Source organism: Rhinatrema bivittatum, chromosome 10 (assembly GCF_901001135.1).
Source record: "Rhinatrema bivittatum chromosome 10, aRhiBiv1.1, whole genome shotgun sequence".
In the NCBI taxonomy this organism is placed as follows: domain Eukaryota; kingdom Metazoa; phylum Chordata; class Amphibia; order Gymnophiona; family Rhinatrematidae; genus Rhinatrema; species Rhinatrema bivittatum.
In genome coordinates, this window is record NC_042624.1 from 104,821,343 (window position 1) to 104,847,787 (window position 26,445).

General features: G+C 40.7%; 2 protein-coding genes across 5 annotated transcripts in view; one reads left to right on the forward strand and one right to left on the reverse strand.

The window, feature by feature from the left end:
• Positions 1-9,578, reverse strand: part of HOOK1 (hook microtubule tethering protein 1) — an 81,322-nt gene extending 71,744 nt beyond the window's left edge. The window contains exon 1 of the mRNA XM_029617982.1: positions 9,314-9,578. Within this exon, the coding sequence (XP_029473842.1) occupies positions 9,314-9,358 (45 nt within the window). The 5' untranslated portion in view covers positions 9,359-9,578. The remainder of the gene's footprint in view (positions 1-9,313) is intronic.
• Positions 9,579-9,931: 353 nt separating this feature from the next.
• The window catches only part of LOC115100216 (E3 ubiquitin-protein ligase RNF170-like), a 29,886-nt gene continuing 13,372 nt past the window's right edge, over positions 9,932-26,445 (forward strand). Inside the window, exons 1-3 of one of the 4 annotated variants that reach the window (XM_029618545.1) lie at positions 9,932-10,012; positions 14,985-15,065; positions 25,651-25,726. In XM_029618545.1, coding sequence (XP_029474405.1) covers positions 25,676-25,726 — 51 coding nt within the window. In that variant the 5' untranslated portion in view covers positions 9,932-10,012; positions 14,985-15,065; positions 25,651-25,675. Of the gene's footprint in view, positions 10,013-10,032; positions 10,192-14,984; positions 15,066-16,398; positions 16,680-19,928; positions 20,038-25,650; positions 25,727-26,445 lie in introns of those variants that run through there. The other 3 variants (XR_003858999.1, XM_029618544.1, XM_029618543.1) reach the window with 3 other exon arrangements.

Here is a 26,445-nt window from a genome sequence, read left to right on the forward strand (position 1 = left end):
CAGCTGCCAGCCCAGAGACTGTAGCTTCTGCATGACCCACTTCACCCTCTGTTGACATTGAGCCTCAATTCGAATGAGCCAATTGTCCAGATAAGGGTGGACTAAGACACTTTCCTTTCTCAAGGCTGCGGTTACCACCTCCCATCACTTTGGTGAAGGTCCGCGGTGCCATCATTAGCTCAAATGGGAGTGTTCGAAACTGAAAATGTTCCCCCAGGACCATGAATCACAGGAATTTCTGATGTTCCTCCTTGATAGGAATGTACAGTGTAGCTTCTGTCAGATCCAACAAGCCAGAAGCCATCCCTTATGCCCCCACCACTATCATTGATCGCAGGGTTTCCATGCGAAACTGCGGCACCCTTAGAGCCACATTCACCTCTTTCAGATCTAGAATGGGCAGATTGTTCCCAATGAAGAAGGGACCTACGAAATAGATGGAATTCCTCTCTCTTCCCCATTCCCTTGGTGGTACAGCAGCTATCGTTTCCATATGCTGCAATCGATCCAGTGTGGTGCGAACCACCTCTCTTTTGACATGGGATACCCAAGAGGAAATCATACAGGCCTCTTGAACAGGATGAGCAAATCTTAATGCGTCTCTTATCACTTCCAGGATCCCCTCATTCGTTGTGATCTTGGTCCACTCTTTGTAAAAGAGGACTAGTCTCTCTTCTACAACTTCTATGCCCTTCTCTGGTACCCTAGCGAAGAGGGTACCAGAGAAGGGCAACCAAAATGATAAAGGGGATGGAACAGCTCCCCTATGAGGAAAAGCTAAAGAGATTAGAGTTGTTCAGCTTGGAGAAGAGATGGCTGAGAGAGGATATGATAGAGGTCTTTAAAATCATGAGAGGTCTAGATTGGGTAAATGTGAATCTGTTATTTACTAAAATTGGAGAAAATTCTTTTTCACTCAATGCACAATTAAGTTCTGGAATTTGTTGCCAGAGGATGTGATTAGTGCAGTAATGTAGCTGGGTTTAAAAACTGTTTGGATAAATTATTGGAGGAGAAATCCATTAACTGCTATCAATCAAGCTGAGTTAGGGAATAGGCACTGCTATTACTAGCATCAGTAGCATGGGATCTTCTTAGTGTTTGGGTACGTGCCAGATACTTATAGCCTGGATTGGCCACTGTTGGAAACAGAATGCTGGGCTTGATGGTCCCTTGGTCTGACCCAGTATGGCAATTTCTTATGTTCTTAACATAGATTCATTGTGCGGGTTTACTTTCTCTGGCCCCTTGTCCAGCACATTCATGCGCAGTTCTATGTGGGGTCAGAAAGGACTGCATCATACCAGAACTTTACCTCATGGCAACGTGCAGCAGGTGTTTCTCTGTGGGTTCTGCCATGCTGGATTGCGGCCACCCATGAGTCTCTGCTGCACGCGCTGCCTCCTGACTCTCACCCGCGGATTGCTGCAGCTGCCACAAGACCCCTTCTCCCTCTTACAGCTCTCCTGAGCCATGCGTACCTTTCCTTTTTTTCTTTTTTTAAGCGACAGGCTGCTTAAGAGAACCCAGTCAGCAAGCGGAGAAATAAATAAGGATATTTCCTTTATACTGCCACAACTGAGCTTCAAATGAGGAAAGACATGGGAGCCAGACCACTTGCTTTCGGTCCCCTACAGACACTGGGCCAAGCCACTTCAAGGTCACCAACCCCCTGGCTTGGTCTTCACTCCCAGGGGGATGGTCCTGCCAGGCAGTTTACATGTCTAGGAGCAAAATTTGTCTTCAATCAACTTATTTTTCTTTTTATAAATCTTCAGACTGCAGGTTTTGCACCTCTACCATCTGCTGGAGACAGAGAAATACTGAGGGGCTGCAGATGGCATGTTAAGGAGCAGTATCAGGAAAATGTCATTCTCTGTCTCCATCTGCTGGAAAGGAGGCAAAACTCCATGCATCTGGACTGATCTAGGGTATGAACAGGAAGATTTGTTTTTGCCAAAAATATCAAGCTGTCAGAGCCTGCATTTGTTAACAATGGTGGAAAAGCAGAACTACTTGTAATCTGAAAAACTAAGGAAATTGTTGAATTGGACAAACACATTCCCTTGCAAAACTTCCCTATTGTTGTTTTAGGGCCCGATTTACTAAAGTTTTTCTCATAGTCCGGGTCTACAGGGGGAAAAATGCTTAGTAGACCAGGGCCTAATTTCCTCCTGAGAATTCTTAAGGACCTCAGAACCAGTATATACACAGCTTTTCTTAATGATCCAAGCATGAGATGAGTGAATGAAAAATTTATCATATTTACGGTATTTTTACTTTTTAATAATTGGTATTTTATGGTTATAGAAGCATAAATGTTTAGAATGATGTACAAATGGACAAGCTAAGTAAGGGGTGCTGAAACCTTGACAACTGGTAAGACTGCTTGCAAGTTTCAAGTATTTGTTTGTTTTTATATACCAATGTTCAATTTACACATCACATTGGTTTACATGTAACTTGAAGGTAAAGAGGAAAGGTACGGTATATCCTTTTGTCAGGTACAAAAACAATGAGAGAGAAGTAATATTAAGTTATAGTGGTAACATGAGTAAAAAACAGTGCTAGTAGTGGCAGTAATCAGTATTGATCGGGGAATGGACAGCATACGAGATATATTTTTCTTGACCCGTCTCAGTTAAGAATATTTCTAGATACGCATTCCTTAACTAAACAAAGCTCTAACTAATTTCCGTTTTTGGGATCTAGAAATATTATATTGTTGTGCCTCTCTTTTTACTTTTCATAGAATGAGATTTCCTTAATTACTCCCAATGAATAGGATTCTCTCCCTTATTTCCTTATAAAGGGATGATTTATAGTTGAGAATTTTTTCCATATTTCTTTTGTGTAAACTTAAAAAGATATTCCAGAAGGAATCTGATGTCCTTTTTCTTATAAATATATTTGTATACCTTTATCCCAATCTCTTGATATGCGTGTATTGCTATCATGTAATGTTTGAAAATTCAAAATAAAAAAAAAAATAAAAAAAAAAATAGGGTAACAATTAGCATTAGAGTAGCATTAGAATAACAGAAATGAACATTAGATAGGGAATAGACAAGATGAGTAAAAACAGAACAATAATTAACATTAGAATAACAATAAATAACATTAGATATATGTATCAAAGACAGTGATGAGGGACTTATATTGAACGGATTGTGATGGAGAGGAAAATGTGTTCAGGGGAGCATAGAGTCTATTGTGTGGATGGATAGATTTGTTGGTTTGGTGGTGGAGGGCGGTGCAGGGTTAGGGCCTGTTTTGGGGTTGGTTCGGGTGTGTTGTTGGGAAAGCTTTGCGGAATAACCATGTCTTAAGATTTTTCTTGAAATATTGGGTGGATGGATCTGTTCTTAGTTCTGTGGGGAGTTTGTTCCAAAGGATGGGGCCGGCAACCGAAAAAAAGTTTGATCCCTTGTATATATCCATTGAGTGGCTTGGGGGGGGGGGGCGTTTGTAGGAGTCCAGAGTTTGAGGAGCGAAGATTCCGTGAGGGAGTATGGAGGAGAAGGGGGGTGGGCAGCCAGTTGGTTTTGTCGTTGGAGAATTTTGTGAATGATGGTTAAGGTTTTGTACTGTATTCTCTGAGGGATTAGAAGCCAGTGTAGGTCTTTAAAGGATAGGTGTGATGTGGTCTGATCTCTTGCTGTTTGTGAGGGCTCTGGCAGCAGCGTTTTGGAGTAGTTGAATGGGTTTGAGGGTGAAGGCTGGGAGGCCCAGTAGTAGGGCATGGCAGTAGTCAAGTTTTGAGAAGAGAAGAGCCTGTAGAACTGTTCGAAAGTCTTGTGGGTATAGCAGTGGCTTGAGCTTTCTTAGGATTTGGAGTTTGTAAAATCCATCTTTTAGTAGGTTGTTGATGTGTTTTTTGAAGTTTAGTTGATTGTCAAGCATGATGCCAAGATTTTTGACTGTAGAGAGTGTTTGGTTTGGAGAGGTTGTGTGGAGGGTGGTGGTGGTTTGCTAGATATGTATAGGATTTCAGTTTTAGTGTGATTGAGTGTAAGGGATAGTTGTAATAGTAGGTGCTTTATAGATGATAGGTGTGCGTTCCATTGCTCTAGGGTGTGTTCGATGGAGTCTTTGATTGGGAGTAAGATTTGTACATCGTCGGCATATACGTAATGTAGCAGTCCTGTTTCGTTGAGGAGTTTGCATAGTGGTGTCATGTAGATGTTGAATAATGTGGAGGATAGGGAAGAGCCTTGTGGGACTCCATGGGGGGAGGGGGATTTGCTTGGATTCGGTGTCGTTGAATTTGACCTTGTATGACCTGTTAGATAGGTAGGATTTGAACCAGTTGAGCGTTGTGTCTTGAAGTCCAATTTCCTTTAGTCTGTGTATTAACGTTTTGTGGTTGACAGTATCAAATGCAGCTGATATGTCGAGGAGGATGAGTAAGTAGGAGGTGTTGCAGTTGAGTCCTTTAAGGATTGTGTCAGAGAGAGTAGTAGTGTTTTGGTACTGAGGGAAGTCCTGAAGCAGTGTTGCGCGGGGAAGAGAATATTGTGGGATTCCAAGTGTTCGACGAATTGATGGTTTACAATTTTTTTGAGTATCTTGGCTATGAAGGGTAGGTTCGATATTGATCTAAAGTTTACTAGATCAGTTTCATCGAGATGAGGTTTTTTTTTTTTGGTTTTTTTTTGAGTATAGGTTTGATGATGGTGCATTTTAGTTTTTCAGGGAAGATGCCTTGGTCAAGTGACAGGTTGATTGTGGTTGCTATTGGTTGGCTATGTGGTTCGGTATTTGTTTAAGAAATTTTATAGGAATTGGGTCAATGGGATGAGCTGCAGGATTAATGTTTTGTATGATTGATTCAATTTCGGTTGATGCAACGTGATCGAAGTGAGTCCATTTGTTGTTGTCTATGTGTGGGTTGGTTGTAGTCTCGATTGTAGTCTTTTAGTTTGGGTTAGGGTTTTTTGCTATTAGATTTAGTATTTTGTTATTGAAGAATTGGGCCAGGTGGTCGCTGGTGTTTGTCTGATTGGCCGTTCTGAGTGAATTTTGGATTGGTTGGGTGAGGTTGTTGACATAGGCAAATAGGGTTCTTGGATTGTATTGGTGGTTGTGGATTTTGACGGCGTAATAATTGCACTTGGCTTTGTCTATATCAGTTTTGTATATGTATAGTATGGTCTGGAAGCTGTCTTTTAGCTGTGGAGTGGGTTTTAGTCTCCATTTCTTTTCAGCTCGTCTTAGGAGTTTGGTCAACTCAACCCCTTTGTATAGATGTAATCACGTATGCCCTTTAAGAGTGCATTTTGCTGTTGGACAACGGTACTGCTGTTCTTTCTCAATCTGAAAGTCTCCAGCACCACATTAAAATTGCACCAACATATGCATGCTAGTTCTGCAGAGTCTGCAAGGAGGTCTCCCACTACTTTTTGAAAACTTTGCTTTTTACTGAAGCGAACTCTCTCTTCTAATCAACAAAATGATAGTATATAAAGCCATGAGGCAGAGATGAATAAAGATCACAAGCTTTACCAGTCAATCTCTTTAGAAATGCACATACAGGGCTTCATTTAAATAAACAAACAAAAAATGGCTTATGCACATAAAGCCTTGATTTATGCACAAAATGATCCTTTGAAAGTTAGGGATGTGCACATGCAAGAGTTGACATGAAACCCTATCTCTTATTTGGTCTTACCTGCACTAGAACTTGTGCTTGTGTGGAGAAAGCATTTGCACGTAAACTTCGATTTTCAAAAGCATGCACATAAAAAGTACAGGCAATGCAGGTGTAATTTTCTGCATGTGTACACATTTACTGGACAACCTGTGGATTTTCAAAGCAGACTTATTTGTATAAGTCTGCTTTGAAAATTTGGGCTGAAGTCTGCATGTACTTTAAATGCCATTATAAAAATTACCCTCCAAAGGATCAATTTCACTCAACTATGCAAATGAAAAAGGCCATTTAATTAGGAGAATGTACTGCACTAAAAACTTGGGGATATTTGGATCTTTCAGAGAAATCTGAAAGTCAAATGACAACCGAAAATGAAAGAAAACATATAATGTACATACAACCAGTGCTTGCAAGACTACCCAAATTAAAGATATTAAAAAATGTATTCCAGTGGGATAAGTCTTGGACATTTAGTGTATGACCCTACTAAATTCATGATTTAAGAAAATAAAGGGAAGATCTTTGTGAGTGGGAGCTAAGTAGGCTGACTCCATTTCAAGTACAGCTTCTTTGGTCCTACTTTACATTATTGGCCACTGGTTCACTTGGATGAGGGTATAGTGCTTGATGTTTGGTGATACTGTAAACTCCAGATCATCATAAGAATTATGATGCAGGCTATTTGCTTTTAGTACCCATCTAAAAGAAAAGGGTATAATAATGAGCACTAGATTGCATTGGGATGAGTTACAAAACTAACCGGGCAAAATGATCATGATATATAATTGGTAGACTAAGTTTTTTCCCCCCTCCCCCCACAGAGTACTCATCTTTGCAAGGTAAAATTTATGCTGAAATGCAAAAATTGATTCATATTTACCAATTAAATTATCCTACCAAATACACTCACATGCACTATATAGTTCCTCATATCTGCCTTAACATCATTTGGATTGCAAATACCTCCTACTATTAATGCCGCCTGTACAAGAATTAAAAAGAAAGTAAATGACAACCATGTGTCTACATGGATTTCTTGAGTGTTTCAATGTTATGCTATTGAAAATGACCAGAATCTAGTAACTAATTATCTTAAAGTTTAGGAATTTAACTAAGAAATTGTTCTTTATTACTGCATTTAAATTATGTAAGGTCTAATCTATTTAGACATTTTATATACCGTCATTCCAATTGATGATCACAACTGTTTACAAAAGTAACATTCATATGATAGATCAACACAAACAATAACTCAAAACAATTGGAAGTAATTTAAATGTTCTAGTACATTTTTCACTAAAGGTCTACGGAGAAGTTCTAGTACTTTCACTAAAGATCTGGGACATTAGGCTGGAAAATCAGTTTCAGTAATTTACATAGTGTCATTGAATTGTCATTAGATACTTTTATCCTCTCGTTACTAATTAATGTCTTTGCCATTATTATTGCAGACTCTCCATTCTACTAATTTAAAGTTAGGTTATATTCATTTTTTTTTTAATAACCATGTTTTTTTAGCTCACATTTAATTCTCTTTCCTTCTGATATCAGTCGTATTGTCTCGGGTAGAGAATTCCAGAGTTTTGGGCCCACTACGGAAAACACGTGATCTCTTATTTGCGTCAGATGTGTTTTCCATATTGTAGGCACGGTGAACAGTGCTTTAATTTTATGCTATCAAGTTTTAACTCTATTATCTTAAGAATGGAAATTGTAATATGTAGTAACTTTTTATTACTGCACTTTTATTAGTGCATTTAATTAAGTAATGTCCGATTAATCTTAATTGGGTTCAGGGCAAAGCTAGCAGTAATGTGGACAGCTTTTAGCATTTATTCTTCCAAACTATGTAGAATTAAATTTTAATTTACATTTCTATACCACTTTCTTCAAAAGGCCAACCCAGGGTGGTTTATAGTGTAGCAATAAGAAATAGTAAAACATTTTGAAAAATGGCAAAAATATAATAAAACCTGCATATAAAATAACCATAACACATAGCCTAGCACCCCCACTCTCCTTTAAAAACCATATTGAGATTTGTCTGGCTTTAAAAAAAAAAACCCCAAAAACCCTGGTTTTATATGTTTTAAGATTGTAAACCCTCTGAGGATAGAGAACTACATACAATAACGGAATATAATCCACTTTGAAGTGTCACTAAAAGTGGAATATAAAAAAATGATTACTGTGTTGAATTTGTGTATTCTTGGCTTTTGACCATTTTCAAACAAAATCTGCATGTCTAAATGGAATATGTTACCCATAGAATTAAGGCTCCAGAAAGATGTAAAAGTGTTTAAGAAAGCACTAAAAATGTGGCTTTTTGCACAAGCATTCCAATTAGAAGTCAGCCAGTAATTCTCATATTTTTATATTTTGATGATTTCTTTTAATTATTTTTATGTAATTTGGTATGTTTTTAAAGTGATTATTTATTCTTCTAATTCCTAACATTTATTTTATGATTTGATTCATTCATATAATTTTAAGAGTGCTTTATACTTATATTTATTTGATTGGTTTAAATTTTTATTGTATTTTTATGATTTTTAGTTACAAAAACAATGCAAACCGGTATGAAGGTAAATACCAACATCGGTATAGAAAATAAAGTAAATAAATAAAATACAAGTTAAATTATATTGACTGTATTTTTATGTTGTTATATGTATTTTATATTTTTATTAATTTTCTTGTTTTGCATTTTATAGTAATCCACCTTAGGCTGAGTGATGAAAAAGTGGAAAATAAGACAGCAAGTTATCAGGTACAACTTGTCTAGCATATCTGCACCAAAAGCAGGAGAATCCTGTCTGAAAACCACCTATGCCCAGATAAATCTCCCTGCTGCTTATGTCAACACTTCAAGACTTTATAAAAGGTAACAAAAGGACTTATGTACTAAGCATTTTCCCCATAAACATAAAAATGTAAAAAGTCCTGGTAGTGCCAGAAACAGGCCCCAAGTTCAGAGCTTTATGGTAATTTGATCCACTTCTTGGGTCAAACTGTTGTAATAGTAATCTTTCGTGCATAAAGTGCAGTACATAACTGCAGTCAAACAAAACAGAATGCAGGCATACAAAATTCTGTTAGGCACTGTCAGAACCAAGATCTTCTAGTCAACAAATCTTGAACTACTGAATTATGAGGCAGCCAACAAATGCATTCAATTTATTTACACCCCCAAAAGGATGTATCAGATATTTGAAGTCTATAATAGTGAGCCCCGTCAGCACGATATGCTTTCACATGCATTCTCAACCCTTCCTCCACACATGTATAATTCAAGAGCACGGCTTCGGCAGCAATAAGATCGGCGATGGATCCTGCCAAACAAGCACAGATCAATGGCCACGATTTCCTCAAGAGCCCGTTTCCCACTGGAAAACGGGAGAGCAGGCGGGACGAGCCACTTGAAAGCCCCCCAGCCACGACAACTGACCCAGAAAAGCCAGGGAGTTTCTGGCGGACCGTGAACCCTGCGCTCACCGACCATAATAAAAGAGAGAAAAAAAAAAAAAAAAGCGGGATAGCCGCCCGCTCCTGAGCCCAGGCCGCCCGGGCGCGAGCGGGCGCCGGCAGCTCACCTGTCGCCTCCCGGGGAAGCCCACTTAAAGAGAGACAGAGACACCCCAAAACACCAGCAATCCTCACCCATATGATCAGGCTCTCGCACAGCTCCGTCTCCGTAGCCTCCATGTTCGGTGCGTCTCTAGCAGGCGGGTGAGAAAGAGGGGGGCTTAGAAAGGAAAGGGGGGGGGGGTCGTCCGTCGCCTTCGCCGCTGCTCGTTCCTTTTTTTTTTCTTTTTTTTTTTTCCGCCGGCCTGACCTCACTCACACCTGGGATACGACAATTTCGTCATAGCCCGAGAGCACTCTAACGCAGCTACGCCAAAACCGAAGCGTAAGCACGTCGCTAGGACACACACACCCTTGCGCTTTTCGTGCAAGACTGCCGACCAAAGCGTATTGCCTTTTTTTTTTTTTTTTTTTTTTGGACTGACAGGACTACTACCAAATCAGAGCTCTCGACGGGCGAGCCGCCGCAACAACGCCCTCCCACCACGAGGATTCGTAATTTGTACCCGCCCACTCAGCTCCGGTCCTGAGTGTAGGAATGAGCGCTCGCTCTTGATTGGCTGGGATTGGGCGCGTGGGCGGGTTTGGAGGAACGGAAGTTCGCTGCCCTATTAGCACTGCACGCGCCGGGGCTTGTTTTGGGGCGTGCTTTTCGTTGGGAGCAGGCGTTGTGTGAGCCTTTATTTGTAGCGTACAGAGAGGGGGGTGGGGTATGGGCAATTGGGCGCGCCGTCCCGGAGTCATGGTATTTGTTCCGTAGGAGAGGTGACGCTGGTAGGTAGGATGCGGGGCTAGGTTGAGTTTCCTTTGCACTTTCCGTAGGCAGAGAGCTCCGACCTGTTCAGCAGCTTTTGAGCTTTTGTGGGTGGAAACTGAGTGAGCCCAGGAAATGAATGTGAAAATCTCAACAAAAATCTCTGACATCCGTCAGCAGACCCTTGGGCACTTGCAGGGTATAGATAAAGTGCCTTTTGCTTTCTTTTCTCTACTACTACTGTATGTGCAGGGTTCCATCCTAGGAATCAGCATTCAGATAACCTTAGAGTCCTTCTGGACAATACTTTGAAGTCCTCGGCTCAGTATATGGCTACCTAGTTATTAGAGCAGCAGGCAGTGAACAGGGATTCTGTCTTATAGAAATGACGGCAGAAGACGACTAAACGGCCCATCCAGTCTGCCCAGCAAGTTTTGCACTTTTTTTTTTCTCATACTTATCTGTTATTCTTGGCTCTTAGAAACCATTTGGTTTTATTTCCCTTCCACCCCCTCCATTAATGTGGATGTCACGATGTTTGGCGTCACGGCATGTGACGTCACGTCTTGAGCAGCCAATTGCACACATAGGGGGCTGCTTTCCCACGTGCAATGTGTCTGTCTGGAGGCAGGAGCCGCGGTCATCGCCGATGTCCAGAGGGGGGAGGCTGCAAAAGTAAGTTGCTTTAAACTGCCCCCCCTCCTCCCGGAGCAAGGCTTCGGGAGGAGAGAACAAGGGACTGGCAGGCCCGAGCGTAGGATTGCCCGTCTCTCCCCTCGCTCTCTTGCTACTTTTTTTTTTTGCTTCGGGAGGAGGGGACAGGACTGGGGCTGTACCGGAGACCGGACACGGCCAGGGCAGGTGAGCGGGGGCTGGGGGAAAGTTTGCCGTCTACACTTACCCCTGCCTCTAACGCTGGGGTAAGGGTAGGCGGTAAGTTAGCAGGGTAAACGCGTGGCAAAACGGCAGGGTAAAAAAGCGATAGTCAGGGTGCGCGTTACTGTATGGGAGGGAATAGCTAATTCACTCGTTTACATTTAATATACATGCCGCGTGCGGAAGGGGTTACCCGGGGATTTTAAGAGGCGGTAGGGATGAGTTAAAGGGGATAGTGAACCCCCTTATATAAAAAAATGTGTGCCTGATGTGCACATTTTTATTCTCAAAAATTAACGCCAGCCCTGGAGCTGGTGTTAAGTTTTGAGGAGCCCCAAAAATTGAACAGAAAGCAGAAAATACTGTTTTTCTATGGTTCCTCTGACTTAATATCCTTTCAAAATTGGGAAAAATGTGAAAAAAGTACATAATACTCAGATAAGGACAGACTTATCTAGAAAAGCATCGACAGCTGCTGCCAAAAGGCATCAGTAGAACCAGGGTCATGATATGAATTTGCAGGGGGGTCGACTCAGAACCAATGTCAGGAAATATTTCTTCACAGAGAAGGGTGGTGGATACCTGGAATGCCCTTCTGTAAGAGGTGGTGAATATAAAAACAATCAAAGAATTCAGAGGGCATGGCATAAACACTGGATGCCTAAAGGCTTAGAGGATGGAAATGAAGAAAAGTGTGCATGGGGGTAATTTGCTGGTTTGGTGGTTACTACTCGTAGCAGAAGGCATGGTGATTATTACCCTTAACCAATAAGCCTTGATGCTTTTAATGCAACTGTAACATTGTTCTCTGCTTCAAAGAGGGAGGAAAAGGGGAATTAGATTCAGACAACAACCAAGGATAGCCCTGACTTTTACAGTCTGGGGTACTGATAAGATGAGGATAACTGCATGGAGCGGCAGTTACTACCCTTAACAGTAAGATGGGGCTAACCTGCACGGAGGGGCAGTTACTATCCTTAGCAGTAACATGGGGGCAACTTGCACGGAGGGGCAGTTACTAGCATTACAACTTGCTGGGCAGACTGGATAGACCATTTGGTCTTTTTCTGCCATCATTACTATGTTGCTATGATTTATCTGGCTATTTAGCATGGTTTGCTGCTAGTTAGCTGGATACATAAGTACAGTTCAATAGTGGATGTGATCTATCAGAGATGCCTCCCTATTTTTACCTTTTCTTCTCTATCCAAGGCTTTTGACCCCTCCCCCCTTGTTATTCAGGGGGGAGGATCTTTTTGTTTAATAAGACTGTCTTTCAGTATATTTCCAATACAAATCTCTATTTTAGGAAAAGGTCTACAATGTAGAACTTTGCCATTATTTGGTTGTGAAGTGATATTTTGTTGTAAGTCAGCAGCAATAGCCAGGGAAGGGGGAGGGAGATGACGCATGTAAATCCCCCTAACCTGAAACTCTGACTTCTCTCTTCAATTGTCATTTAATTACGTGCACAATAGGGATCTGATAACCTTTTCAGTTTTTCTCTGATTTCCAGGCTGGTGGTTCTACTGTGTCTCCAGAGCTATCACAGAGCTTTCACAGTCCTGCCTGTCCTAGGCTCTCCAGGTGGCAGTGGAGTTAATTCCTCAGCCTCTGTTGCTTCTGATTCTCTATGGGGGGGTGGATTTCTGCTGTGGCACCTCTTTCCCCTTCTGGTTGTGGGGGTTCGTTCCTCGCTTCCCACCTGAATCACTCTCAATTCTATTATTCTGGAAGGCTTGAATTTCCTTCTCCTGGGCCTCTGTCTCCGGGAGCTGTCTGCACTTGTCTGCCAAGATTACAGGCTCTCCACTGTGGTTCCTGGGTGAACCTCATATTTTCTTCTCCAAACTCTTCTTCAGAATCACTATTATACCCACTGTGCCTTTCTTCCAGTAGATACCCAGGGGTTCTACCAGTCTCTGATAGAGGTTACTTTCAGACTCCCAGTGAGGTTGGGTCTCAGGCCTTACTGTTCCTGTCATTTGGGGCCAGGGTTCAGATACAGCTGGGGGAAATGCTAACTGCCCAAAGAGCAGGAGGTGATTTTTGTGTACAGTTTTTACTGTTTCTTCTCCCCACTCCAGGCTTACTTAATAAATAGGCATGTTATTAAATTTTTCTTCAACAAGATAAGGAGTAGACCTCCATCTGTTAGCAGTCTTGTGTCTGGGTGATCTTTCCAGGCTGGGTAATAGCAATGTTGGGTACCCCAGAAAGGTATCGACCCAGAAGCTGATTGGGAGGCAGAGTTAGGTCTTCCAGAAGGGTGTGGACCCCAGCAGCTGATCGGAAGGCAGAGTTGGGTCCCCAGGAGGGCACAGAGCCCAGTGGCAGGTCAGGAGATCGAGCTGGGTCCCTCAGGAGAGCATGGACCGTAGTGGTGGATTGGGAAAGAAAGGAACTAATTTCTCCTTCCATGAGCTTTCCTGTTCCTGATGCAAACCGCTGGGTTGCCAGCAGCAGAAGGAAGATGATGCTGCAGGTAGCTTGGATCCAGGGCTTAATTTGTAGACAAAAAGGAAGTGGGAGATGGGTGAGGCTGGCTGTGACCTGTGCAAAGAAGCAGGACCAGGGCCAGGTGTGAAAACTCTCTCTTACACGCACATTCTTAGACACATTCTTCACACTCTTAAAATGCTCCATGAGCACTGATAGGTTAAAAACGGCTGAGGGTTGGGGGATAAAGGATCACTGAGTTAAGGAGAAGATGGATAGAAAAAATGGGGCTCCTTCCCTCTAACCCCCCTCCTTCTCTCTGCCCTGATGATCCTGATCCTTCATCCTCGGCCCCCCCCCATAAATTCCCCAGTGATCCTTGTCCCCCTTTCCCCTAGTGGTCCTGAAACCCTTATCCCTGGTGATCCCCCAACCCCCTCCTCTCCCTGGAAAAATCACCCTCTTCCTTCTCTGCCAGTAAAGCGCTAGCCTCCTCTGCCAGCCAGAATCAGCTGGGTCAGCTTTAGGGGGCGAGAGTAGACTGGTGTGCATTGTCCATCGTCCTCAGTTTCCTTGGACATGGTTGTGGGACCTGGAATTTAAAAGCATAGCCTGCTCTTTACCTCCTTGGAAATGGAAGGAAAGGAGCAATGCTGCTTGCTCTTCTCACTCACTCTCCTCTCTCCCTCCCCCCACCACACCCTTCAATCACATCACTCACAGACTGTTCCGCACCCCCCACTCTGATCATCTCAGTCACGTATCAAAGTCCCTCTGATGCCCTCACTCACACCATGCAGCATCTTTGATCCCTTGGCTAACCCCTCCTTCCCCCCCCCCAGACAACCCACAACTTTTCCGATCCCTTCGCTCTTTTGCCCTTCCACGTTCCCAAAACTCAATTTCCTTCTCCTCCCTCTGATCCCTTCACTCACCCTTCTTTTCCCCCCCTCCATATCCCCTCATTCTCTCTTGGTCCTTTTCACCCTCACCAGTGTGGTCACCATCAGCAGAGATGGCATGACCTAAAATAGTCACATGACAAGCAGGAGGCCACTCACCCTGGAGTGTCAGAAGCAGTGGGGCTGACAGGCATTCACCCCATGTCTTTTTTTTTTAACCTTGGCTATTGTCCATCACAGCCTCCTAAATTATGCTGGAAAACTGCATAAAAATCAAAGCCATGTGGTTCACCTTGTCTCAGGGTAAGCAGCTCCAACACTCAGTTCTTCTCTGCTTCCTGTAAGGGTTGGGGGCATAAATAATCCATGCAACTATTGGCTCGGTTCTGTTTCCTCGGCTGGCTTTTCTCAGATCCCAGGAAAAAAGTGGCAGAATGCCATTCTGGGTTGTTCTGCCAGAAATAAAACCCTTGGTAATGGACACAAAATGGGGATGAATTAGTGCAAGTCAGAATATTGTGAGCAGTAGTGCCATTTATCAAGACCAGAGTTGAAGCCTTGACAATTTGCACACCTGCTCACAAGTTTCAAATTTGTACTAATTGAAACTCTTTTTGTGTCTGTGCTTTGTAAAGCCTGTTTCAGTATCTCCCTTCCCCTTTTTGTTCCCTGCAGTACAGGCAGAGGTAGAGGGGAGGGGGCTGGATAAGGGAGCAGGGTGGATGTTCTCTTTTCTGTGTGTTCCAGGCTTATCTCTCCCCTTCTCTTCCTGCAGGCTGCCGGGAGGGGCTGGGGCAGAACACTCCCTGCCGCTCTGCCTATGCCGAAACTGTGTTCCAGGCTGTTCCCCCACAAAGTAAGCCCTGCTTGGATCTCTAGTCTTGCCAAGCAATCCTCTGGGTTTTCTTAAATCCTGGCAAAGAAGCTCTACCACAACTGGTGCACAAACATTGTTCTTTTCTCATGGATGCTGATTCTGTGTATGTGGAATGGGTATTTAAGGCACGAGTACTGTACAACTCCCTCCAACAGTAGCACCTGGTAGTCATTTAGGAGCCTATGTACTAAACATTTTTCCAGGAGCAACATCCTTATTTACTAAGGTTTTTCTTCCATTCTGTGACTATGGAGAAAAGGCTCAGTGAATCAGGCCCAAAATGGAACGAAGTGGCAGCTGCTGGCTAACTTTGGTGGGCTATTTAGTGGTCAGCCTCTCTGGACTCCTCTCTGGTATGACCATAGTTAGCCAGATAACAGAACTGGCTAATTAACTCTGCACAGGAATGCTCCCGAAACACCCCTCCATTATTTGGCTAAAATGTAATTGGATGAGTGGATGAAATATCAAAAGTCAGCATTTAGTTATGTTAATTTAGCCAGATAACATGTGAGTAATCGAGCTAAATGCTGTTGAATTTGGACCTCTTAGTAGATTAGCAGTGGCCACTTAATAGAAATGCGATCAGCAACTACATCTGAAGATTAAGTAAAACCGAGGAAGTGTAAGAGTTGACTTCATACTTGCCCTTCTTATAAAACTGGCATATTTATTTGTTTTCTACCAAATATAATTTATTCTTCAACCTTGATGTAGTTGTAGTCTGTATAGATCCATAGTCTCATCTTTTATCTTGACCATAGAGTCAGTAAGTCCAACAGTGCAGCCATGAGCAAGTTTTGTAACAGCTATTACATATCTCTATTTTCATTACCCCTATTTCATTACCCTATTTCTATTTTCATTACCCCTATTTTCATTACCCCTACCCGTAACCAAGTCATATTGTACATATTGTATTTAGGCTATATGCCATTTCTATATACCCACATTTAATATTTAATTTTAATGTTATTCATATGTTACAATGTTCCTTATATTAATTGTTTAATCAACTGTTATCTTGTTACAATGTAAAATAGGGCAGTTCCGGCTCTATTCAACCTGTTATCTGGAAACCGATGTGATATCTCGATCGAATGTCGGTATACAAAAGAAATAAATAAATAAAATAAATAAATTATAATCTAAGAAATAATTAGTGTCTAATTAGGAAACCTTAACTTTGGCTCCATAGGTTTTGCAAGCATAGTAAAAACTGGTTCAAGGAGTATAACTTCAAAAATAGCAGTCTGCTAGTATAAGCTAAATTGGACAGAGAAGTACAATAAGTATTTTTTATTTCATCAAGCTCCTTCTGAAACGCGGCAGTCATGGATCCGGAGTCTGGCTACCAGGTGTGGCTGTTGCATAATGGCAAGGACTCCATTCCTTCAGGGACTGTGAACACCACCTCTGCAGCACCCTCAGCCCACTGGAGAATTAAACTCAGTTCCTCCACATGGCAGCCTTGCCACTGACGCACCAGGCTGCCCCATTCCCTATAGTTTGAGATATAAGGCCAATTTCACAAGTGAAGATTAATAACTTTGTTTCTGACTTATTTATAAATTAATCTGTGTAGTTTTTGTGTGTGTGTGGGGGGGGGGGGGGGGAAGGGAATTAAAATGGTATTTTTGCCACTTTCTTCTTATTGCATAACAGGATTTGTAAAGAAAAACATTCACTAATAAATAAACCTGATTTTATTGTTGCTTGGTTTCTTAAAAATTCTGGTGCTAAGGAAATGTTCAGGTTAATAGATACTATCGTAGCTGAAAGCTTACTCTATGGTGTCCTATTAAAGCTAAGTCCATGCATAGAACAATCCCTGTCTCAAGTCTTCCTTCTCTCAGTAATAAACTAGATCCTATCTGGGACATACAGGGCTGGAGGCCCGAGTCACTATTTAGATCCTGTTCCAAAGTAAAGCTGCCATTTGGCAGTGCAGGAAAGGCTGAGCACGCACAGAGCATCAGGTCTATTTTTAATCTCAATGATGCAACAGGGAAAATAAATATCGGCTGATAAAAAAGCAAAACCGAGGCCAAGCAATTTCATCCAGATTTACGCAACAGAGGAATAAGGGAGCACATTTCAGTATTGGCTGAAATCTAAAATAAAATTTAGAAATAATGTGTCAGTAATAACTTGTGTATTCAGCACCTCATATATCTAAGGGTTTGAGCTGCAAATGATAAGAAACGTTCAGGAGAAGATATGGACAGTAGTTTGGAAGACACAGAAGTGAGTCTGGTCCCCCAAAAAGCATTTCAGCTTTGCCACCTCGAAAGGTTAAAATATTTGTCTAATAATTGTTACACATTATTTACAAGACAAAAATATGGTGAAAAGTTATTTTGCCCATAATTTGAGATTTTGTGCACTCTTAGGAGTCTAATAATTGATTACTTTTTTTTTTTTATTTAAACTTTATTAAATTTTCATTAATGATTTACATCATGAATAAAGGAAAATATGTAATACAGCACCAAACAAAACATTATAATAATCATACATTTCCATTATTATCACTTATTACATATACCATAATAGGGGGAGACAAATAACCAAAATATTCAATAATTACATATCCATAAATTCAACAAAAATTATTATTCTCTACTATATTTTGTAAAGAAAACTTCTATAAAGAGAAAGGAAGGTATTTTTTCCTTATTGGACATTCTCATTTGATACTGCTACCTGACTTTTGTCAACCAAGAAAGTTTCTAAATGTGTGGGATCTAAAAATGCAAACCTATTACCTCTATAGTTAATACAACATACACAAGAGTATTTCAGGAAAAAAGTTGCACCAATTGCAAGTACACGTGCTTTCAGTGACAGGAAATATTTTCTTCTAGCTTGTGTGGTTCTAGCCACATCTGGAAACATTTGCATTTTATATCCACAAAATAATAAATCCTTTGATCTAAAAAACTTTTTAAACAAATTCTCCTTATCTTGTTCTGCCAAAAATGATATAAAAAGAGTAGCTCTTTTTTCAATAATATCAATTGACTCCTCTAAAAATAATAATTGATTACTTAAGCTAATTTACTAATGTAAAAATCCAGCTCAGTGGTGTCAATATTACAATCCCAGTTTCCTGAGAAAATAAAAGGAAGCCACAGGATAGCACTGATGGATGGACTACGCCCCAGGTCTAATTCTTGGTAATAATGAAAGGCCATGGGACATAGGAGTCCACACACAAAAAGACAAAAATTCCCCAAATTATGTTAGAAACTATGAATAGAAAAACTATCCAACTATGAACTGTGCAGTGTTTTAAAGGTTTGCATATCAAATCATTTTCCTGGGCAAACTGAAATATGGCACTTATAAGAAGTCTGAAAATTCATTAAATAATCTCATCTGAATTAACATGAATACTACTCTATTGTACAGTCTGCATCCAATTGCCCATTTTGGTAATGGTGTTGCAAATTACATTAGAGCCAGCCCTAGGAAAGACTGAATTTCAGTGTGTGATATCATGTGTGACATTTTTAACTCATCTGTTCCTGGTACATCATTCAGAATACAACATTATGGCATATATATATATATATATATATATATATATATATATATATATATATATATATATATATATATATAATTGATTGATTAATATTTTGAAGACAAACATTTGATTGACCATTGGGGAGAAAACATTGAAGGGACTGTCAGTATTACCCCTGGCAGGCTAAAAACTACAGTATCAGTGTACCACTGCTTCTGACCACTGCAAATCTACCATCAACTCCCTGGTCTTGGTCATCATCCTCTCGAGACTTTGTCCATGGCTGTCACCATATCATCTGCCTACTGTGCATAAGTCTCTCCAAGACTATTTACAAACCATTGCTCCTGGCTACAGCCAGAATGACCTGTTCATTCAACCAGTGCTCTTGCTACACGAAACACATCAGCACCATGTTATAATAATGTTAAGAGCACCTTTGGGCATAGAAGAAGTTAAGTTTTGTTATCAGACGATTATTACATTGTTTTCTTATTAATTGTAATTTTATTGTACCTATGTGCATTGTAAGATCTAGGAGCAATTGCAGTAGCTTTTTCCCTATTCTGACCATCGTTCTGTTCCCTTGTTAGATTCATGGGCTCGAGTAGGTGTCATACCATCATGTCAGAAAATCAAATGGCGTTTTCTTGAGATGTGATAACCACCGTTTTGCATGTTTCGTCATGACAATGTAAATTTCATTTTACAACAATCATGGAAGCAAAGCCCTTTGTTCTACGATCCAGAGAATCTGTGAACTGACAAGTAGGAAGGACTCGTAGAAGATGGGGGAAATCCCTATTCGCTGCTCCTCACTAGCCATTTCCTTACAACCTGCTCGGAAGCTGTGATTCATCTACTCATTTACTGGACAGAAGGCTGCGCTGCGCAAAATTAGTCTAAGCTTGTGCAATGCTAAACAGTACCCTGACGAGAGATGAACCGGTCCGGTATTATTTCAATTTATCTCAATGATCAGTAGGCATAGCAGCAGCAGGCTGCTGTCATTATCATCTGATCAGAAAGCTTATAACAAGGTCAGAATCAAGTCAATATTTGAGAGCCAGAACATTAACTTTACACATGATTTGTATGTGCAATACAGCTTTTTATTTTTTTTTTAATCTTTTTTTTTTTCACTGTCATCCAGGCTTTTGCCCAATCTTTCAGCAGACTTGCTTTATGTGAAATGCCCTTTCTTTTTCCATCTTACTACAACCTTGACATTAGACAGCCAAGTAAATATTTAACCAGGGTAGGTGGCCTGCCTGTATGAACTGAGTGCAGCGGCACTGCATCGCAACACTTTCCAGCCAGCTGGTTCAGGGCTAAGAGCTCCAGCTGGGAGAAAGCATTTTCCACATCTACAACAGTAGGCATGCTTCACCATACTATCTGCAGCTCTTCAGAAACAAGGTATGAAGCATCTGTTAGTATGAATATCAACTAGTAATGTGTTCTAATCAATTCGACTGAGAAAATGCAGCATTAAAAATAATTGTGCATGGGGGTAAATAATGACCAATCCTTTTGGAATTCTGATTAATTCTGACTTTGCTATGGATATGAAAAAAAATTGATGAAAATGTTCAATTTGCATTAAAAAAAATAATACAGTGAAAGAAGGAAAGGCATAAAATATCTGTTGGTGGGATGAAATTTCCAGTTTGTGACTCCTGTCACAGTTGCATATTTTTATAATACCTCTAGACATCCTGAGGTCCATTGCCTTCCGGTATCTGGGTAAACCTATCCACATAGCTTGAACTGGATATTAGAGATTCGGCAGCGCCGTGCTGCCATTGGATAAACCCAAACAAATCAAAATTATCTGGATAACTTTAGGCCTGCTCTGCGGTAAGATTAATTTAGCCAGATAACATTGAATAATTGGCGTTATCCAGCTAGGTGAGCCCTGCCCAGTAATGCCTGTGACTTACCCAGGTAAGTCAGAGCTGGTGAATGTGGTGGGAAATTCTAAAACCATGGTTTGTCCCGAACTTAGCTGGACAAAGTGCCTGAAATATGGACCTTTCTGTGCTTAGTAACACTGGGTTTCCTGCCTTGCTCACAACCAAATCAGAGAGCACAATATTCAGCTGCTAGGCTTGCTTGGTGGATGCTTGCTTTTTTTTTTTCCTGGAGATTTAACTCCACTTAAAGGCTGATTTATTAAAGCTGGGGGCAGGGGAGGAAGCATTCTTCATTCATTGCAGGGCAAGAAATAAGGAAGTAAAAAGCTTGGGACTGCTTTAGCAGACCTATTCAGACCACCAGTGCTGATCCATATGGGCCAGAACCCCAACCAAATGAATACTGTGACAACTCTAAACTTAGAACTTCTGTCCTTCTGAGGCAGCTAGTCAAGTGCATTTCTCTCAACCCTACCTCCCACAGGGCATAACAGAATATGCAAAAGCCGGTCTTGAGTCATTACAATTCTGAAATGAAAATTATAAAATTAATCAGGAAAAAAGGCTTGACATGTTCACTTATTAGGGTTTATTAAAAAAGATAAATTCATTGCCAGTCAATGAAACTCCATTAGTGTTTATTGCTCTAGAGTCATGACACTGCATAATAGAGATTAATCTTTAATCCTCTGCCTGCATTCAAGCAAATATTTTAATTTTATTTTCTATAATTCTTTATTTTTTATGGATGCTTAAGCTTTGCTGACCCAGAAGGTGCACTCTGGATTCTAAACTTTAAAGTAATTTAATTAAAAGGCAGATTGTTTCTTTTGAAAAAAACACCAAATATGTTGCATGATAGCTTCAAATATTTGACATTATATAATTAAAAAATTAACAAAAATAATATAACTTCATTTATACAACAAAGTCTTCTAAGTATTTCACAACAATGCTAGGTGATTGTAATGAATACATCAAATATCTATGTATAGTCAAATCTTATAAAGGCTTTATTTATGTGTTGTAGAAACTTACTCTCTGTATCAGTCTATTTGATAGTCCATATTATATTATTTTATGGAAGAAATGAGGATGAAAAAGATTGGTTATGCAGCTTCTACAATGCGAATCTTCAACTTGATCATTATTGCAACATTCCCTCAGTCACTTTACTGCACATAGGGATGGAGGAGAATGCTATGGCTTCGTTTGAATCCATATTTAGATCTGGACTCACATTTACCAGGATAAGCAGTCAGTTTCAAACTCATGGCTCTGATTGGTTTTTTTTTTCAGACGATCAGTCAGGGCTTAGCACAAAAATATTTGGGCTCTGTGGAACTCCTGTTTTAGAGTAAAATACAATTCTGTGCCTTTTATTATTCAAATCAGATGTTTTCACCAGCTCTCCTGGATTATGTTCCGAATTCCAACCCTGGCACAATACTTTATCCATTTGTTGTTACAATAGGCCGTAGGTACAATAGATATAAGTCAGATGTAAAGTTAAATAAAATTTATGGCTTGTAATGATGCATACAACATACTACTCTGTCATCTGGCTCCTTTGTTTGAGAGCTTGATCTGTAAAGTCAACACATCCAGTAAAGAATTTAGTTTAAAAAATAAATAAAAACTGTCTTAATTATTGCTTAATTATACAGCAGAAGAGAATGCTAGTTTTTTTTTTCTCCACTGCTATAGAATAAAATGTCCATACTTGTCCAAGCTGAGACCTTGATGGAGCTACAGCATATCTAAGATTGGATGCAGAGATTCCTGTATTTCATAATTCTCTAGATGTATTCAAATCTGGTTCTCAAAAAACCTTCAGAAAAGATCAGTTGCTAGAGAAGAAATATCCAAAAGGGCATTCGTTGCTGAACGGTGCATTCCTTTTCCCATTATCAAGCTCATGCCCCACTGCCTCAAAACCTTTGTTGATACTGGGTCTGGTTCAAGATAGATAGGGGCCAGCTCTGTTTGTGAACTTTTATCTGCAGGTGGCTCGGAGGGAAGGGCTCTCGTTTTATAGTATTAGAACAATGTCCACGGCCCATAGCTCTTTGCACCCTTGAAAGCTGCCTAAGCCTTCAAGCACCAGTTTACTGCTTTATCCTAAATATGCTCAAGTCGTGTGATACTGAGTAGCCGTAATGAGCTCAGACCTTTGATTTGTATTTATTTTTTAGTTTGGCAGGTGAGAAAAAATAAGACTCAATTCTGTCTTCTCCCTAGCATTATTCCAGTAGCTTTAATCCATACAGTGGCAGATTCTGACGGGGAGAAGTGTCAATTAGCAATCATTATTACTGTTTGCATTATTAATATGAAACTGCAACTGTGTACATTTTTCAAATTTTATTAAGTGTCTCTCTTCAATGACATATAACAATGATTACATAGGTTTAGACCTGAACATAGAAGATGTATGCAAGTGCAATGGATACCAAAAGTAGTACACAAGGGTTTTAATCAGAACCACATTTTTTTTTAATCAAATCTACCTTTTGCAGATATCCTTGCGCTGTTCAGCATTCATACCAACCATTTCCTAGGACTTGGACTCTAAGTCTCATTTCACTCCCATTTCACAGAACAGTTAGTTTCTTTAAGTGCTCCTTGATAGCAGTACAAAGTAAAATCCCTCTCACGCACATTATTAGTCTGTTGATACTTTTCTATGTTCAAATTTGATATCTAACAGGTATGTAAATTTAAGAGAAGTAACGTGATTTGTTCAAGGTCACAAGTGTGTGACAGGATCCAAAGTTGGCATAGGTAACTGGACTGGCCCATACTCTAACCATTTGCTTGGCTTAGGCTACACTAACAAGTCAATAATCAAAACTAGGAGCCTACGTGCAAACTCGGCAGGAACATTTTACCCTGGGCTTTGCACCATAATCCAAATAAAAGCATAAAGTTCTTATCCTTTGCTTTTCGTCCAGTGGAAAATTACTCACAGAGATTTGTGCCTGCTTTATCTGCAGATAATTTTTCGGCACATGACAACACACAGGGAGCCTAACTTTCACACATAAAGTGGAAATGCAGATAGTAATGCTAGTATTTTATAAATTGTGCGGCAGAAGCTGCACGGTTTATAAAGCATCGCATATTTCTACTCTTACAGCATGCGCGTATTTTAGAGTATGCGCAAATATTTCCAATGCAAGAAAATGCACACTTTCTCTACTATAAATGAAAGGGAATAGCAATGAGAGAGAGAGACCCGATCAGGAGCCCCATTCCCCCCCCCCCCAACGTCATCAAGGGCAACACCAACCGTTGAACAGCGCGCACTGAAGGGGTGCGACAAAGGGGCTCTCCCCTTTGTGCACCCCTTAGTGCAATCCGAGGTGCAAATTCCAGTTAATATCTTTGCAATTGGATGTCTCTCTTTTTGTTTAATATGCTTCCTGTTATGCCTTTTGCTCAATTGTTAGAAGTCTTGCAATTTGAACTTTGTAAACAGTTATGATGGCTTTACCAAATGACGGTATATAAAACTCAACAAATAGATAAATAAATAAATAGATAAATACTCATTTTATTAACATATGTGCATAGATTTTATGCGTGAAAGAATCATGGCACTGCATGAATACATGCCCAGAAATAAATGCAGGGCTGGATTTAAGAGTCTTGTGCCCATAGGCAGGATTGAAGAGTGAGGGGCGTGGGGGAGATCCCGGAAGTTCAGAAAATGTGTGTGTGTGTATGGGGGGGGGGGGGGGGAATCATTTCCCCTTACCACCCTCCAAAGTCCCAGAATGCCATAGCGGTTCCCTTTTGACGTGGACTGTTGGAGTAGGCTACTCCAACAGGCATGGTTGCACTCCTCTTTAGCCTGGGAATTTGGCGCCTTCAAAATCCGGCAATTACCTATGTTGCCTGTACCTCAATCCGGGCCCGAATAAACACAGAGGCAGGTACATTTTAAAGTTTGTGCACGAACTTATCTATCTATTTACTTATTTATTTATGGCTTTTCTATACCGACGTGCGTTTGCACATCACATCGGTTTACAATGAAACAAGTAGAAACACACAGAATTAGCATAAGATAAGGAATTACATCTCAACAATTTCAAACATTTCAAAAATTCAGGGCAGTTAAGTTACAGGAGGTATGATAAAGCGTACGGGTAAGCAGTGAGAGACGATTAACTAACGGTAATTTTAACAAATATACAATAATAATATTGGTGAGAAATGAAACTTTATACAAGGACTTTTCTAAGCATGTTCGTGTTTCAGGGTTTGGATGTCGGGGAGGGCGGGTGTTATTCGAAAGTTTGCTTAAACAGCCAGGTTTTCACAATTTTTTTTTTTTAATTTTGAGCGTTGGGTTCTAGTCTTAATTCTTACTTGGAATCACAGTTTGCTGATACATCCACCAGTTCTCCCAGTCCATCTCCAGTTCGCCTAGGCTCTCTAGCACTTCCCTCTGAATCCCCACCATGTCACCCACACCTCCTAAGCAAAAACTGCAGCCAGCAGCAGAGAAGTCTGATTTCACCTGCACCAGTCAAGCAGCAGTTGCAGAAATGTACAAAGAAGTTCAGTGACGTAAACATTGATATCTCTGACAAAATAGCAACTTCCTCACGTACTTCTTAATCCCACCCTGGAAGGACCTTAGGCCGCCCCCTTTTAAACTTGGTGAAATGTACATGCAAAACCGAAAATGCGCACGTACTCTCGCCATTTGTAAACTAGCACAGATATATAAAAAGCATTTTACATGCGGAAACTGGAGTATAAGCTTAGAAAAACTCCTTAATGAAGAGGGCTCACTATGGAGTTTAATGCTGGGGGATAACTATGTGCATTTTAACATTTTCTTTATTGATATTGTCTGGCAGCACACAGGATACCCAGCATATATATGGATCCATGATGGATGCATAAATGTTCAATATTCAACCAGAGTTTGGGTTAGACTCTCGGTAATTTGAATAAATATGTTTATAAATTCTTGTATGCACTGGAAATCCACTAATGGAGTAATCTATAACACCGTGTAAGCAAACAGAGCTGGCAATATGCCTGATTGAAACAGGGAAACCCAAAATATAGTTTCATGGTATGAACTTTTCTTTCACAGGTTTGTCAATGTAAACAACAAGAAGATGAACTGCCAGCAAAAAGAAAAAGGCAATTTGTCTTCTGCAAACCCCAGGGTAAGTTTATTTTACGTTTTAAATCTTGTCACACAAAAAAATACTTTTAGCTTGGTGAGAAGCCTGAAGTTAAAGCAGCAGTAGTGGCTAGAGACTTCAGAATTTAAACTTGCTGGTTCCTTGGCTCTGTTACTTCTGCTTTGCATTTTATATTTTACATATAAATACACTGTGTATTTTATTGGCAGAGCAGGCGTGCACATTCACCCGCATAAAGTTGCTCCTTCTCCGTGGAGGACGTAACTTACGGGATCCATTTTAAAATCGAAAACGTCTGTGTGAAGTTGCCGGCTCCGTTGCCTGGAGCGCCTGTGCGCAGGTTGCACAAACATATGCATGAAACTGCGTTACACGCACACCTTTTACGCAGGCTCCACCCCCGGGCTATTTTAGGACCGCGACCAACGTTTTATGCACATAAATGACTTTGGAAATTCCCTCACCAAGAAAATGACATTTCCTTTCTGTGTTGCTTGAAGCGCCTGACTTCATACACATTAACCCAAACAGCTGATCATTTTGCCCCTCAGTCCTGAAGCCCCCATGCCTTTCACGCACAGATAAGGGCTACGCTTGGGAATGAGTTCCTGCAGGGAGGAGCCTGGGAAGGTACAGCCCAGTAACAGAATGGATTCAGTCATGCACGTCTGCACTTTGGCACTTAGTGCAGTGACTAAGAAGAAACTGTATTACCAGCACATTGGGCAGTCACTAGACAC